A 17,460-nucleotide genomic window follows, 5' to 3' on the forward strand; every position below is an offset into this window, starting at 1 on the left:
TTTCAACTTAAAGATTTTAAATATTGCTTAAAAGTTTTGTCTGAAGTTTACCGGTGTTAACGTTGAAGTCATGCGACCATGACTAACTTATTTTTTTATACTTGTGAAGATTTTTGTATTTTGAATTCAAAATTCATATAATTTGTATTCGTTTATGAAGATTTTATTGATAAGCAAAGTATGTAAAAATTATAAACTTTTTTTGGTATTTTCTACAATAATCCAAAAGCCACTGGTAAAATCGTATTGGCTTTTTGTCAAGGGAACCAGAGTGATGCAAACTGATGGGCTGGCTTGTATAACTTCAGAAAACTTTAGTTTGGACCACTTTTACGATGCTTTTATGGTCCAGGAGCATAACAGCCCCTGGTCACTCACTATATAGACCTTATTCAAAGCAGTGTCACGAAAGCCAAGCTGTGAGGGATAGAATTGCTGTGTTTTCAATGGCATGTAATAAGCTCCTAGATCACTTATAATTTTCCAGAGCTCATTTTGTTTGGAGGTTTTTGTCTACTGCAATTTCTTGAACAGATTTTTTAGCAGTGTTTAGCTGTTGTTGTTGGGGAAGAACTAGATAAACAAGAAATAGAACAACATGCGGGTGAGTAAATAATAACTGAAATTCTGAATATGTATTTTTGGCTGATTTATTTGAAACAAATTCATAGTCGTATTAGTGCTGACTGGTAATCTGAATGTTTGTAATTGTCCAACACACAGATGGGTCAGGGTGTCAGGGTGTAAAGCAGCTGGTAGAGTTGGGAATCCACACAGACACCATCACACACGTTACAGATACCAGTGTTTCTCCACCCTCCGCACCCCTGCACAGCTGACAGACCCCTGACTTGCAAAACAGACAACAAAAAAAGCTGTTAAAAAAGATCACACATGCCGAAACCATGAAGAAATCATCAGCGAGATCTAGATAACAGAAGATTTAACTTTGAACTGAGAAGATGATCATACCTAAGGGTTCGGGTTTAGAATGACTTTATATGTGACCATGATGATGGACCGATATTTTCAAGTTTGTGCATGTATAAACCAAACAGTGAAATGATATTATCAAATGGACTCTGTGACTCTAAATTCTGATTGGATGAGCCGCGTTCTTTGCTGATACATTCTGTGTTCACTCCATTAATAAATAGTCAGTAAGCTAATAAACTACATTACTTGCTTTTGTTTATTCTGGTTATTAATTAATATTTAACAGTAAATACATTTAAACAAGATGAAAAATGTAAATATTGCCTTTTCTAATGTTGTATGAATGCAACCCACTTATACAGCAACTCTATTAGAAACAACGTTAAATACTTTTCTACACTGTAAAAAAAAAGTTTCTGCCGTAACAATCAACTTGTATGTTTAAGGCATTTCAACTTAAATTACATTAAACTGACTTTAAAAAAAATTGTTGAATCTTATATAACTTATAAAAAAGTTGAAGATTGCTTAACTTACTTTGAGTTAAAGCAATGTCAAAACATGTCGTCATAACTTATTGATCATATAAAATATTTTGCAGTGTATAGTGATTTTCCTATTTATTTTTTAATTTGGAGTAATTGACTTATTACAAAACGAGAAAAAACAATTGTTAAAATACATTGTATGTTTTAGAACATGCATAATCCCAAAAACAGTCATGTGCTGGTTATGCGGTCTGCATTCATAATGTTTCCTTACCTAAATGGTATTTACCCTTAATGATACAGTACACCCTCAAGCTGCCGAGCCAAACTGTACAATAAAATGCGTCCCATTCAGTAAGTTAGCTGCTAATTACGTTGAAACTGCATTACACCGCAACTACAATTGCTTTCACAAGCATGTAATTAACATTTGTGTCTGTTTCCTTCTGGGAGGACAGACGGAGGGATGACAGCTGGGCCTGTAGCGAGAGAGCGCTAACTACCCATTTGGTTTAGTAACCCGAGCAAATGGTGTGCAGAGAGAGCAAATTCTTTCATGAGATCTGTGATGTGACACGCAACAGCTGCACTACGCTCTGTTAAAGTATCCTCTCAGTAAGCCTCACCTTATTTATAAACACTTGTAGTATAAACACAGCTCTCATAACGATTTAATTAGGTGCACAAACATATACAACGACATTCTCAGCGCACTCAACGGAGCTTCGCTGAGACCCTCGCTGGGACAGTTTCTTAAACGATAGGCTTGGTTGTAAAGTAAACATCTGTTTCAGATTTTTAGGAGGACAAAGAGATCAAGCACAGGATATTGCATATATGCAGGGATTTAGGGTTGGGGGGGATGGGTAAGGTCATCCTCTGGACTTTTCCCTGCTGGTCAGTGCCAACTCATCAGGTCTGTCAGGGTTGAGAGGAGGATGTTATAGTTCTGCTGCTTTTCTATGAATAATCTCCATGCTCATTCATATCGATCTCTGTGTCAGGTTTGTTATGGAAGTCAGTAGTAAGATATTCTGATTCCAACATTGACTGGGTGCAGCATTGTCATATTCCAGAATATAACAAGCTTGTTATATTTAATGCCTGTTGATATGTTATATTGATACTGTTGATATATATGCTAGCTCTTGGAGCTAAAATGCTCACGAACAATAAACATCAAAGAAAAATTAAGAAGGAAAATGTAAAATATTTTTGTTTGGTAGTCAGCATTAGTTGAGAACAACATGTCAAGCAAAATTAAAAAGTTGGAAAAGATCAAAAATAGTGCATTTTTTTTAGAGGAACGCCATGAAAGCTAGACTTCAAATTATCAAGATCTACTGTAGGTAGAAATTTGCTGAACTGTGTTCTTTTGGGGTGGGTTCCTGGAGTTGAGGAGATTTTAAAATTTTAGTTCACCCCAAAATGAAGAAAAAAAAATCATCATTTACTCACCCTCATGTCGTTCCAAACCTGTAGACCGAAACACAAAAATTTTCAAAACACAAATGAAGATATTTTAAATGAATTCAGAGATTTTTGTCCCTTAAAAAAAGTTTGTGATGAAAAGATCGTAAAAACTAATCCATATGAATTGAGAGGTTTAGTACACATTTTCGGAAGAGACTCGATCAGTTTATTTGATGAACAGATTGAATTTAGGCTTACATATAAACATTGATCAGCGAATATAAACAGACGCTCAACAGAACCTGCTTGATGCGCAAGAACAAACTTCATTGTTTCTTGCACGTCAATCAAGCATGCTTGAGCTTCAGTTTACCATATCTGATGAATGTTTATATGTTAATAAAAACCTAAAACCAACCTTTTCATTATATAAACCGATCGTGTCTCAATGGATTAGTTTTACGATCTTTTTATGAACTTTTTTAATCGTCAATGTGGCAGTTGTGTTGCGTAGCTGTCAATGGAGGGACAGAAAGCTCTTAATTTGTGTGTCGAAGATGAACAAAAGTCTTATTAGTTCGGAACGACTTTAGGGTGAGTATTTAAGTACAGAATGTTTTTGGGGGGAACTATCCCTTTAAATGTCCTGTTTCAGTGACCCCCCTAGTGTTGCGTTAGAGTAGTGCATTAAACTTTTTCAATAAAATAGTAACTTTTTACTTTAATCATCATGTTTTTTTCTATTTGTACTGCAAGATATTACTATCTATTTTTCATTAATAAAATTACAGTTATTTTTCTTACTTCTATACATGCACTACCATTCAAAATGTTTAAGATCAGTAAGATTTTGTTAATGTTTTTTTAAACAGAAGTCTTATGCTCACCAAAGCTGCATTTATTTGATAAAAATTACAGTAAAACTGTAATATTGTGAAATAAAATATCTGCTTTCTATTTGAATATATTTCAAAAATAATGTATTCTTATGGTGCCAAATTCTTATTATTCATCAGCATCATTACTCCAGTCTTCAGTGTAACATGATCCTTCAGAAATCATTCTAATATGCGGATTTGGTGCTCAAGAAACATTTCTTTTTATTATCAATATTGAAAACAGTTGCATGGCTTATGTTGTTTTGGTGGAAAACGTGATACTTTATTTCCAGGATTCTTTGATGAATATAAAGTTCAAAAGAACAGCATTTATTTAATTAGAAACTTTTAACATTATAAATGTCTTTACTGTCACTTTTGATCAATTTAATTCATCCTTGCGGAATAAAATAATAAATCTCTTTAAAAAAATAAATAAAGATGGCATACGATAATATGTTATAGTGTGAGTTATCACTAAAAAGTGTTGTAATGAGTATTGTAATTTTATCTCAGTTGAAGTAATTAGAAAAGTGGCCACATTATAATGTAGAGAAAGCAATTAGTGATTTATTATTGATAACCGTTATGGAGTAACTTCCCTCACCCTGCTGACCTGGTGACATTAGATGCACCTCATGCTTGTAATGTTATCCATGTTCCTGGATTACAAGATTAAGGTTAAGTGTAATTAAATAATCTTGTCTAATCACTTTGTCTACTATTACACAAGAATGTTTCTTTTGAATATAACTCTCACTTGCATTTATAACTGTACAGTTAAAGAAGCAGTGATTTATGTCCTCACCATGGTTCTGTGCAAAAGACACGGTGCCACAGAAGACTAGAGAGATCCTCAAATAAGAGGTATTTTGCAGTCTATTGTGTTGTGTGAGAAGCAAGCTGTAACACAGTTGAAAATAAATGAAGCTCCAAGCCAAATATGTTCATGTCATTAAGTGTTTATTTGTCTGTTTATCCTTTGGATTGTTTTTCTGCTAAGAGCTTATGATGCTATTGGAGTGCTGATCAGAAGCGTGGGCTTCTGGAATTGCAGTCATATTTTATTGATAAAAAATGGTCAGCTCTATAAGATGGTACAAGGTGTTTCTTCAGCATCAGTTTGATTGTTCAGAAGGGCCACATGGTTTTCTCTCTCATTATCTCTGTTTTTGTCCTTCTTTTTTTTCACCCTCCCAGTCCTTTGGGGTGGATGGTCTTTTTCACACCTGTTGCTTCCTTTCAAACTGATGACAGGCACAGAAAGAAGCAGTCAAAGCTGCCTGTCATGTATTCAGGGAAAATGAAGAAAAGTTCATGGAGCTTCCTGGAAGAAAAACACTTTTGACACTTTTGGAGTCCACATAATTGCCGGTGTTAAGTAGTCGGTGTAATTGCTTTCCTAAAAATGGAGGGAAAGTTGTGTGAAGATAAAGTGGATTGTGTCCAGCTTTATTGCTTGACTTCACTTGCCTTTGTCAAACTATTGGCTGGAAGGGAAATCAAATTTACAAGAAGTATAAAGTTAATGAAATGTCCTCCTTCTGCTCTTCCCTTGCAGCTCACTTTCCGTGGAAACACAATCAGTTCTAATCATTATCTGTGGTTGTGAATTTGTGAAGGTGGTCTACACGGAGTGTTCAAAGGGGGGATTTTTGTGAGCGGTCACGGCTGAACTTTCTGTCCCAGCAGTAGGTGGGGTAATGCGGTAGGGGGCGGCTATGGAGGATTAGCCTGCAGGCCTGCGTGGTCTCACACCCCTCTGTCATGCGGACCTGAGATTCTGATCCTTTTCGCACGCTGCATTTGTCAAAGCAGCCACGCAGAAGAACAGAGTTGCTTTCTTGTCGTTTTTCCCCCTCACCGCCACCTGTCCACTCGGTTATGTACACCTGTACTGTCAGATTTTCTCATCAAAGGGTCAGAGTTAGGTTTAGACTACAGACCTTGACAAGAAAATGGCAATATGGGGTACTTATATGTTGACTATGCAAATCAAACCAGGTTAGCCTTTTAGCCTTAACTTTTGAACCAATAGCTAACAACCCTGCTATTTGAATAATGTGTGATTTTCAAATATTTGAAATTTTGAAATTGAATAAGTATTTTTTTTATTCCATACACAAATACACACACATGTATTATTGTTCTTTTATGCCAAAAATCATTAGGATATTAAGTAAAGATCATGTTCCATGAGGATATTTTGTAAATTTCCTCCTTTAAATATATAAAACTTTTAATTTTGTGAATGAATGCAGCACAGTCACAAACATAAATGGACAACTTTATAGGCGATTTTCTCAATGTTTCGATTTTTTTGCACCCTCAGATTCCAGATATTCAAATAGTTGTATCTCGGCCAAATATTGCCCTGTGCTAACAAACCATACATCAATGGAAAGCTTATTTATTCAGCTTTCGTGTGATGTATAAGTCTCAATTTACTGTTTTTTTTTTTTAAAAATGGTCAATGGTCACATGTGTGCGTGTATATACACACACACCGATCAAAGTTTGGAAACTTTACTATTTTTAATGTTTTTGAAAGAAGTCTCTTATCTTCAATAAGCCTGATTTATTTGGAAAAAAAATACAATAGTAATATTGTGAAATTATTACAATTAAAAATAATTCTTTTTTATTTATTTTTGTGATGCAAAGTTGAATTTTCATGCCCCATTACTCCAGTTTTCAGGGTCGCATGGTCCTTCAGAAATCATTCTAATATACTGATTTGTTATCAATGTTGAAAACCGTTGTGCTGTTTGATTTTTTTTTTATAACCTATGATACTTTTTTCAGGATTCTTTAATGGGAAAAAAGTAAAAAACGAACAAAAAGAACACACTACTGTTAAAAAGTTTGGGGTCAGTTGTTTTTTTAATCTTTTTTTTTAAGAAATGAATACACACACAAACATATATACAGTATATAATTGTTGCAGTATTGAAATGACTTGGATGTTATTGAAATAATAATGATTGATCATCTTTGACAGATGTTTATGAGTCATTTGTTACTGTGCGTCTATTCCAGGGCAGCGTTGGCTGCAGTAATAGGTGTTTCTGGCAAATAAAGTTGACCACTGCCAGTAATAGCTTGTTTGTGTTCGACTAATGTCCTCAAACAGGGATTCATTTCATTTAACATTCTCTTTTAACAATCGTGGTAATGATATGGAACAAGAAAAACTTTGAGTCCTGGAAGGTGGATTCCATAAGAGACGTATAGAAATGTCCCAGTTGTTATAATTGGCCTGTGTACATATGATGACAATACTGAGTTCACAAGCAGCAATAGGAGGCCTCATTATTAATGTATAAATGAATCCTTTGACAGCTACAATGTTTAGTTACATCTATGAAGAGGTGTCAGTGAGACAGGATGGCAAATGTACCCTCTTGGCTAACAAGTAGTGAGACAGATGCTGGCCAACTCCAACAGTCCACCTCTAATCGGCTTATCTTGGCAAAGGGATGTTTGACTGGCACGAGAAAAGGCTGATGAATGTGGCCACAGGTACTCTTACAGAAATACTGAACATAAGAAAATTACATTTTGAAATAGCATGTAGAAACAACATTCAAAAGGTCAAAAGGAAAGCAACATTTAGATTGCATGCATCATTTTCCTTTTGGTGCACACTGCAAATAAAATGCTAGTTATTTTCTCTAATGGGCTGTAAAAAAAATTAATTTGTTTGTTTTGGTAGAAGGAAAATATAAAGTCTATCACAATGTGACTTGTCTCACAATTATGACTTTATTTTAAAATGTTTATTTTTTTACAGGCTTCCAAATACCACAATCTATACCCAAGTGAAAAATAAATATACTAAAATGTATTTGAAATACATTTATTTTATGCTAAGTATACTACAAATACATTCACATATTCAATTTACTTAATATAAATACAATACAATTGTACTTTTAGTATACTAAATTGGTATTTAAAGTCTGCTAAATTGGAACCACCAATGTTGTTATCCGGAAATAGTGCTAAGGTCCTATTAAAAATATACTTAAGTATATTTGATTGTGCATCTTGCATTTAACAACTGATATTATCGATCATAACTATCCTTACTAATAGTGATAATAAAATATATTTAGGCTTAATATGAATCATTGTGCAATAAAGAAGTGCTCCAAATAAAGTTTAACTATAATATTAATGTCAGTAATTCTCAAGCGATATGTCAGTAAATATGTTAATGGTTTTTTTTTGTATTCTTAGTATGAAATAAATGTATTTTAAATACATTTTGATATAGATTTTTTTCTTCTTGATTGACAAAAATTATAATCATTATTATAATTAATAAAAATAAATGATTATTTTGGTCAGTATTGAGATCAGGATTATTTAACATAATTACTCACTGACTTCATGCATTTATTGAACTTTAAACCTAGTATAAACATACTTATTAATTTGCTGAAGAACAAACAACATGGGCAGTCACAATCAGAGACTGAATGGCCTCAGTTTGGATCTCTTTTCAGTCCTAAACCGCTCGCTGTTTGCTCTGAACCGAGGATAATCTTGTAGGTTACACAAAGTTAAACAAGCGGCGTGCTGCCAAGTCATCTGCCTTGAGCACAGGCACTTGAGCGCTCTGACAGAGCTGCCGTAGAGGAGGTACTCTGCACGCTCTCTGCTTTGTCTCTTCTGGTAACATGGCATTTCTGTAACTGCTCCTCTAAGCTCTCAAAACAAACAGACAATCATGAGACAGGGCAGAGGGAAGTGAAGGATTTTTCTGTAGAATTGTAGAATGGAAACATTTCAGTCACTCCCTCTGAATATTTCATGCATTTGTAGAACTTTCGAGGGAAGTGATAATATTACACTTTGCATCATCGTTGCGTATGTTTTTAAAAACCTAACAATGACAGGTTGCGACACCTCTATTTGTCCGCTAACCTACTCCGTAGCATGTTTCAGGTCATCTATTTGTGTGACTTAGAAGACAGTAAAAATCAGTTTTTCTCTTTCAGGCTCATCATGGAGACCACAAGTCCCAGCACCACAGAAAAGAAGGAATGCAAGGGGTCAGGCCTGGATGGCAGTAGTTTCTCAGACCTTCCCAAAAAGCCCTCACCGACGACAACATCTCGAGGTACTGTATTCTCAAATGGAAAAGGTGCATTGTCTTATTTTTACGATGTTTAACTACTTTCTTTCCTATCCCAGTAAATTGTGTAGAGGCAATTCGTGGCTTGACTTGTGAAGTGTGATTCTGGCGCTTTCAAAACTTTTTCTATATTTGTTTTTGTTGTCCTACTACCAAAGAGTTCCAGTTAGCTGCTTAGCATGGCTCAGTTTGCCCCTGGTGGTAAATGCTGAAACTCCATCGATGACTAGGAGTGTTTGGGAAACCAGTTTAGAACAGTGTTATTTTAGTATTATTTATATACAGTACTATTATAGTATGTATTCATATTTTTAACAAGCTTTTATTTTCAGTTTTCATTGTAATTTGTAATTTGTTTTATATTTCAACTTGGCTTTAATTTATTTTATTTTTAGTAATTCTGGTACTTCGATTAGTACCAATCAGTTAGATGCGATGGCACCATTGAACAACAAGTTTTTCATTTCATATTTATATTTTGTTTCTGTTTTATTTCAATGATTAAAAAACAGTTTTTAATGGTTTTAATTTTACTCAACAATAACTACACTGGTTAGGCTGCTACTATTATTATTATTATTATTATTATTATTATTATTTGTATTATTTTAAGTTAAATTTGGTATGCTTAGTAGTTTTTTAAATTATTTAATTAAAAAATATTCAAAATTACTATTGATAATTATTTTGACATTTTGTAAAAATATTAGTTTTAAAATATTGACACCCTAGAATACTAGAAAAGACGTGTTCATATATCGGCTGAGAGATGCATAGAAATTCATTGTGTGTCGGACCGGTTTGCTCATGTATCACTTGTTGACTCAAAGATGCAAAGGAAAGAGTGAAGAGAATGGACGAGATGCTGTACATGTTTAAAAGATGTCAGTGAATGTGAGATGAAAACCCTTCTCTAACTAGGTTGAAAGACCTTGTTCTTACCTCCAGAGTATAAATGTTATAAATTTCTTAAAGCTTCAGGGAGAGCAGTGGACTGCGCTGTCCATCTGACAAACATGAAGATGGTGAAAGACCTTTGAAATGCTAATGACCTGCTCATATTATGGCATCGCACTGTTTAATGAGGGGTTTGGTGGCCTGCCATAAGAAAGCAATGATCATAAATTGTTTAAGACAAAAGTAGAAATAGGGCATCGGTGTACCCGCTCTTCAGAAGGGTGTTATTTTTTGTCTCAGTGTATGATGTTGTGGGTTATTTTGAATGTGAAAATTAATATTTAAAACGTAAAAAATATGAGTATAGGAAATACTCAAAGAAGAGTTCTCCATTTTATCAGTTACCTGCTGAAAAGGCTTTTGAATACAAACTTCAGTGATGGTGAAGGACCTTGTTCTCACCACTAGCGACCAGAGGTTTTACAAGCATGTATAAAAAGATGTAGACAAGGAAGTTGGGATCTTCTCATGAATTTTGCTTTCAATTTAGTGTTAAACTGGAATGATTCTCTCAAAAATTACTCACTCTTACGTCATTCCTAACCTGTATGACTTTTTATTTCTTCTATGAATCATAAGGAAACATTTTAAAGAATGTCCTGGTCATTTTCTTTATATGCAGTTACAATAAATGGGTGATTTATTACTGTTGTTAAATACTGTTGATTGCCATGAATATAGCCATTGCTGCTGATATGGCTTTAAATCGTAAATTAAATAAATAAATGAAACAATAAATGGGTAAGGCTTTCAAAATGTATAATTTTAGTGGTCCATATGACTGAAAATTAAGTTGTTGTTCACTGAAAATCTTGTTATTCGCTCTAGTTCTCCTTAACATGTTCATAAGTGTTTATAAGAAAAGTAGCAATTCCCAATTCATAAACAAATGATTCTTATGAGTCAGATCTTTTCAATGTATCTCTGATCCAGTTCACAATATTGGTCTGAATGGTACGTTCACAAATCATATTTAACGGTTCCCAAGTTACTAAGTACTTACTGTAGTTGAATTTTATTTTGAATTCGTTTAAAATCTAGTGCACAATATGAACAACTTGGTGCTTTTGTGTCATATTTTTGTATTAATGCTTGAAAGCTTCCTACCCCATTCATTGCAATTGCACTGGGGGGAAAAACAACCAGTAGGCTATCATTTTGTGTTCAACAGAAGAAAGAAAGTCATACAGGTTTGGAACAAACGGACAGAAACTATCCCTTTAAAACTTTGAAAAGCATTTCTGTAAAAATATTTGGAAAGTTACATATACTCATTCCTGTCCCTGGAAATCTGCCTCCCTGTATGGTTTTTTCAAACCCTGCCTGTAATCGCCACTGAACCTGAAGACTTGGATTTGCTGGTTGAAGTGTGTTTGACTAGAGTTAGAGGATCTGAACCCTGTAGGGCGATATAGATCTCCTGGAGCAGGACTTATTTAAAGCATTGCTGAGCTATTCAATACCTTTTGTTTCATCTCACTTTTATGTCTATTTACAGCTTTTATGGTGCAGAGGTTTGTTTTATTGAGGTCAGTTTAGTGGTTACAGGGGATCTGCAGGATTTATTAGCTGCTCGGTCCAACTTTTGTTCGGTACCTCGAGACAACGTGTGCTCGGTGTAGGTACATGATATGAAGCAGGAACAAGGAAAGGTGTCAATGTTTCAAAGGAAAATCTGCAAAGAAAATTCTCCGACCACAACACATTCTTTCCCACCAGTTCAGGCCAAAATTTTAACCGGTGTTCTCAAATTTAATGTGTCCTGACATGATCCCGACCAAAGTCAGTCCAGTTGGCGGCCATCTTTGTAACACCCTTGGGCAGTTCTAATGATGCAAGCACAGCTACTGCTGTATGAACGGCAAAGACTGAAAACTGTTTGAAAAGCTTACGTTTTAATAACACACTACCGTTCAAAAGTTTGGGGTTGGTGAGATTTTTTAAAGTCTCGTTCTCAGTAAGGCTACATTTATTTAATCAAAAATACAGTTAAAACATTAATATTATCGATTTAAAATAACTGTCTATTCAACTCTTATGTAATTTATTACATTTTACAATGTAAAATTGTGGCTGCACCACTTCAGGCAGGCTTAATTATAAAGTTTGGTGCCAATTAGTTTTGTTTGGATACCTGTATGTGGTGAGGATATTATCACCATGTCAGTGAAAAAGAGGTATTTCTTTATCCCTTCTAAATAGTTCTCCGTAGAGACGGTGAAGAATGGGTAAGGAGGCTGGGTGGGAGGAGCAGAGAGCAGTACAGCGGGCAGCCCAGGGGAGAGAGGCAGTCCACCAGGGGTCAAGCCACTGGCAGAGAAAAATGTGGCTTAAAAAGCTGCTCTATCCACAGCCCACTCTAAAGGGACAGCCACTAATCTTCCTGAGAAAGGGATTTATTCTCTTTTTTTCCCTCCGCCTTTCCTTTCTGTTTTCTCTAAATGAGGCCCTTCCGCTGCAGTGGGTTTTCTGGTCCAAAGAAAGAGGATCTCTTGACAGGATAGCATGAGCATACTGCATTTATATTGGAGTTGAAGTTTTTCTGTCTTATGTTTACCAGTTTGTCGTGTCTTAGAACTATAACAAGTTGTATGCACATATGACTTTTCTATTTGCTGTGTGTGGAACACAATAAGTGATTATTTTTTCTGTAAAATTCTCCAAAATGGAAAAAAGCACCATAAAACTATCATAAATAGTAGTCTAGACAACTTAGTGCTTTGTTCCAATTTTTTTTAGCTTCACGATCATTTGTGTGACGGAGTTTAAGAGATTAATCTGTACGCCTGTACTTCGCACATTGGGTGACAAGCGCAGTTCTGTGTCTTCCAACATTTCTTTTTATATTAGTGTTTCAGTATATGTTTGTCTTTTTGTGGCTTGAATAAAGTCTATGCTTCTTATAGAGAAATATCATAATATAGATCACCCTTTTGCTTTCCTTTTACATTTAGTGCACTTTGTTCATTCTTTCATTCTGTACAGTGATTAGATTCACTTTTTTGGACTGCCGTCTTGTGTAACTGGCTTTAGTCACTATCCTAGAACCATTGGCGATGTGATTTGGCTAAACTAGCACAAACCCTACAAATTTAGGGCATGAAACGAATGGTTACTTTTTCTCTTGCTTTTGAAACTACCTCAGTCAATACTGACCCCACCATTGCCCGACACCCGAGAAGTCATGCAGGCAGCTTACAGGAAGGCCTATTGACTGAGTCTGATTTTTTTTTTTTTGTTCCTGTCAGATGAATGACCGCCCACTATCTGGAACAGGCTGCAGTCTTTGGAAAAGATTGATATAATTTTAGAGTGGGAAATACTTTAATTTCAGCTTCCCAAAAGGTGACCAAGACTGTGTAAAAGCACCTAGCCTTGATCCTTCCTCGACAAGAAAAACTAAAGGATAATTTTATTGCTGTCGGCGCATAATGTGCTTAATTTTTCTTCCCATTTTGTTATTTTGTGCTGCTTGTTCTCTCTGTGTGGAAACAAGCTCTTTCACCAGCGGTTAAAGGGATTTGTGCAAAGTTTCCTTCATGTGGCTTTTATAAACAGTTAAGTAAATGGCTTTCCAAGATCCCCCTGCTCTCCTCATCTTAAATTTCACATGGGGGACTGACCAGCCCCAAAAGGGGATTTAAAGATTAGATATGGTAAGTGAAAGCAGGGGGATGTCTTGATTTTTGTTTTTCTGAAGAGTCCACAGGCATTTGATTGTGGCATGAAGTCTACTTGAAAAACATGAGATTCTGATCAAGAAGTTAAAGAAGTAGCTCCGCTCCCTTCCACACTCATTAAAGAAAGTAAAAGTCAGAGAAGTGGTGCCCTACATACGGAATGAGACTGGAAAAAGGAAGTCCAGTGCGCTTTTCCTTCAAGTTTGCTTGAATTCGGTCACATGGGTTTTAGTCTTTTTACTTTTCGACAGTTTGATGTTAAAAAAATGTATGGTGTATTTCGAACATTAGTATGCTTGAAAATAAAGAATAATATATGTACACTGTTAACGTCTGAGTTCTGAGGAATATTAAAGTGCTCTGAAAATACTTTTCTTAAAACGGCCTTATACATAGCAAACTTTGAGAAGATTCGCTTTTACAAGGGAAGACAAACTCGTTTTGACCCATTTCTCAGATGTTGTATCTGCCAGACATAACGAATTGACAACGATACACCCACCACACAAAGATACAATGCATAACTGACTGAGAAATGAAAGAATGTGCCTCTGATATTACTTTAATGCTGAAAGGCTCCTTGCTTCAAAGCCCCTTGTTAAAAGTCAAAAAGAGGGAGCTTTAGGCAACGTCTGCGCACATAAATCTCTCCATACTGGAGACATCCACACACACAGGGTCCAAAGACAACATGTTACATTCCAGGGCGTTTACAAGCAGTGGGAGAGGAGTAAGGAGCAATATATGGATGCTTCGGGGGATTAGCCCACTCCCCTTCTCCTTCCCTGTTCATCTCTGCCTCCTTTTTTCTCCTTTTTTTTTAACAGCGTGCCATTCCCAGCATGAACCGTTTAGTCCTGACTTCAAACTCTGAGATAATTCCATCCATTTTATATTTCCTTGTGTGTATTCAAAGACTTTGGAGACTCGCTCACACACAGGTGTTTTTGGTGTCCCCTTTACTGTCATTTTTACTTTATTGAGAATGAAAGATTAGGATACATATATAAGGCTTGGGCTGAGGCAGTATACGATGAAATTAGGTCTGTACCTAACACATCTGTACTGTCGTTAATGAAAACCGGGTGTGAACCTCTACCCACACACAGTCCTGAGCCAGACCCGCATCCCAGTGAAGCATGACAGGAAGAGAATGTCTGAAGTCTTCCAGACATTTACAGAGGATAAACAAAGACAAAATTTGTAACTTTGCTTCATTACAGTACAAACAGAAAAAAAAATATTTTTAAGCATTTGTAATGATGCACTCTTTTCATGTATGTATTAATTCAGGTCATAGTACAGGCATTTAGGGATGCACAAGAATATTTGGGACCATATTAAAGATGTTTATTTATTATTTATTGTTGTCACTCAATATTGGATATTTAATTGCTAATTCTATCTCTATTTTTACATTCATATTGATTCATTTAGAGTTCATCTTTAACAACATTAACAATTTAATTACATTGTTAAATGTCATTTTTAGCAAATCAAAATGAGTATACATTTTTCATTCTGTACATTATAATGTTGCAATGATTAAATGTGACTAAAAATGGATTTTAGTTTTTATAGAATGCACTCGTAGCATTTAAAAGTCGTTTTTAAAGATGATTTTAGTTTTTGGTTACTTCATTTTCATTTATATAACAATTTAATTTTGGACATTTATTGGATACTGCCCATAACATAAAAACAATAATCAGTTAATCGCTACTGGCATCAATTTTATCCCTATAGGCGAAAGTAACTCACAGTACCATAGCGAGTATGCTGTACAAAAAAAAACATTAGCATTTTATTTTCTCTTACACTGTTATAACTTGTAAATGCTGTCTGGTGAGGCTTTTTTGTTTTTGTTTTGTAGACTGTGAAAGGCGTTAGAAACTGTAAACCAAGAGGGGCGGAGCCTAGCAAATGGTAATTTTTTTCAGAATACGGGGACCATTGTAGGAGGTCTGCACAGAAATGTATGTTAAATATAATATCTCGAAGCACATTTATTACTACAATCAAATGCACAGCTGCAGAACGCCTAGAATATGCTGCTTTCCAGGAACATTTTCCCACAGATTGGCCGTTGGTGTGTCAGCAGGTTGTCCTGCATTGAAGACAGTCGGAGGGGGGCCGGCAGCAGTAGTCATTTCTGGACACGCTCCAAGGACAGGGTCTAGATGCGCTATAGTAAACTGTGCGACCAGCAAAATAAGCAGAGGGGGTTGACTGTGTAAATGCAGTCAGTGATAACAAACAGAGGAATCCTCCGACCGCGGGTGGACAGACAGACGCACAGAAGCATGCGGCGGCTACTTTAGCCATTCATTAAAGTACTGAATGTCAGTGGCCAGTGCTGTAGTAGCTCTGTCATACACTTTTTCTTGCACAGTATTTAAGATAGATTGTCAAATTTACCATGTCAGGACTATATCAACACAATCCTGTGCTGTTATCTTTGTGCCCTTGATAGGATGGCAGTGACCTAGTGATGGAGCTGGGCTACTAACGTAACAGTTGCAGGAATAAATCCAGATAGTAGTAACCCATGATCACAGAGGTACTGAGATACTGTTGTCCCCTCCAGCAAAGCACTGAACCCAAGATTGCAAAGGGGAGACTGTGTCTGTTATTAATGTACTGTAGTCACTTTGGGTAAAATATTGATGCTTCCAAGTAACAAGTACTACTCCTGTTAAAATGGTCCTGCAGTTAGTATTGTAAATCAGTTGAGTGAAAAGGTCTACCAAATGGCACATAATCAATATATGAATGCAATATTTTATCTAAACAAAATACAATTATGTCATTATTTTACTCACCCCAAGCCTGTATGATGTGTTGTAATAGTGGTGGCTCTTTTCCACCATGCAATTACAATGAATGAGGAAATGGCTCAAAAGCATCATAAAAGTTGTCCAAAGCATTCATATGCTGTATTCCAGATGTTTTGAAATTATACTTTAGCTTTTGGTGAGAAATTATTCGGTAACAATTGTCCCCTCCAATGAGCTGTTAACTCGAGAACCACTGCGATTTAAATGAATGAGTCAGTGAGTTGTACTTGAGAACCTAATCAGTTTGATTCATGAATGAATCACTCATACTGGATTTGTGAACCAAATATCAGACTAAAAAGAAAGATTGGTTCACAAACCAAATAGCGACTTCTGTTGTGAACTTATAAACTCTCAGTGAACGAGTCAATGAGAGCTGGGATGAATGTGAAAACATTTGTAAATAATGGCATAAAATTCAGTCTGGTATCAGAAGATATTCAATATAAACGAATGTATTACATTTCTGAGGTGCTTTTGCACCATTTTTTGAAGAACAGTTCATTGTAATTGCATGGAAAAGGGCAACTAGTACAGTCTTGAAACATATTTTGTGTTTAACAGAAAAAAAATTACAAGTTTGGAATGACATAATGTTGAATAAATGATGACTTAACTATTTCTCAGAGACTTGGTTTTCAGCTAAGACTAATGAAACCAAAAATCATTCAGAGAGAAGATTGTCTAAAGAGGTAGGGGGAAAAAATCATCAGAAATGTCTGCTGTGCACTTTTCTTCATTTGTATGTAGAAATTTGAAGCCTTATGTGGGGCTTGCCATGTTAGCTAGCTGGCTCTTTGAATTTCCGCCTTGCAGATTTGATTGATTCGCAAAACAAGTGCCCGTAAACCTGCTGGTCGAAATGTCAGAGAAAACAGCACTAAGAAAATAATACATGGATAGCTATTTGCTCAGATTTGCTGAAGCATTGGCCTCAAGAGGAAGCCTCAGGATGTACAGTATCATATGTACTGCTCACTCCTCTCCTTCTGTGTGGCCTGTGGGCAGCAGAGAAAAGCTGCCAGAGACCAAAATCTTTTGGAATTTTGAAAGCTTGTACATGGGAAATGGAATCAAAATGTTTCCTTACTCATTTGCTTCTTGTAAAAGCCAGCTCACACTGCTGGC

At 35.7% G+C, this 17,460-nt stretch overlaps 1 protein-coding gene across 2 annotated transcripts in view; it reads left to right on the forward strand.

The window, feature by feature from the left end:
• Nucleotides 1-17,460, forward strand: part of gli2a (GLI family zinc finger 2a) — a 77,675-nt gene that overhangs the window by 7,195 nt on the left and 53,020 nt on the right. For both annotated transcript variants that reach the window (XM_077216322.1, XM_077216321.1), the window contains exon 2: nucleotides 8,722-8,843. In XM_077216322.1, the coding sequence (XP_077072437.1) occupies nucleotides 8,729-8,843 (115 nt within the window). In that variant the 5' untranslated portion in view covers nucleotides 8,722-8,728. The remainder of the gene's footprint in view (nucleotides 1-8,721; nucleotides 8,844-17,460) is intronic.

The sequence above is a fragment of the Siphateles boraxobius genome, unplaced genomic scaffold (assembly GCF_051911475.1).
Source record: "Siphateles boraxobius isolate OS27281-9 unplaced genomic scaffold, OSU_SipBor_1 7, whole genome shotgun sequence".
NCBI lineage: Eukaryota > Metazoa > Chordata > Actinopteri > Cypriniformes > Leuciscidae > Siphateles > Siphateles boraxobius.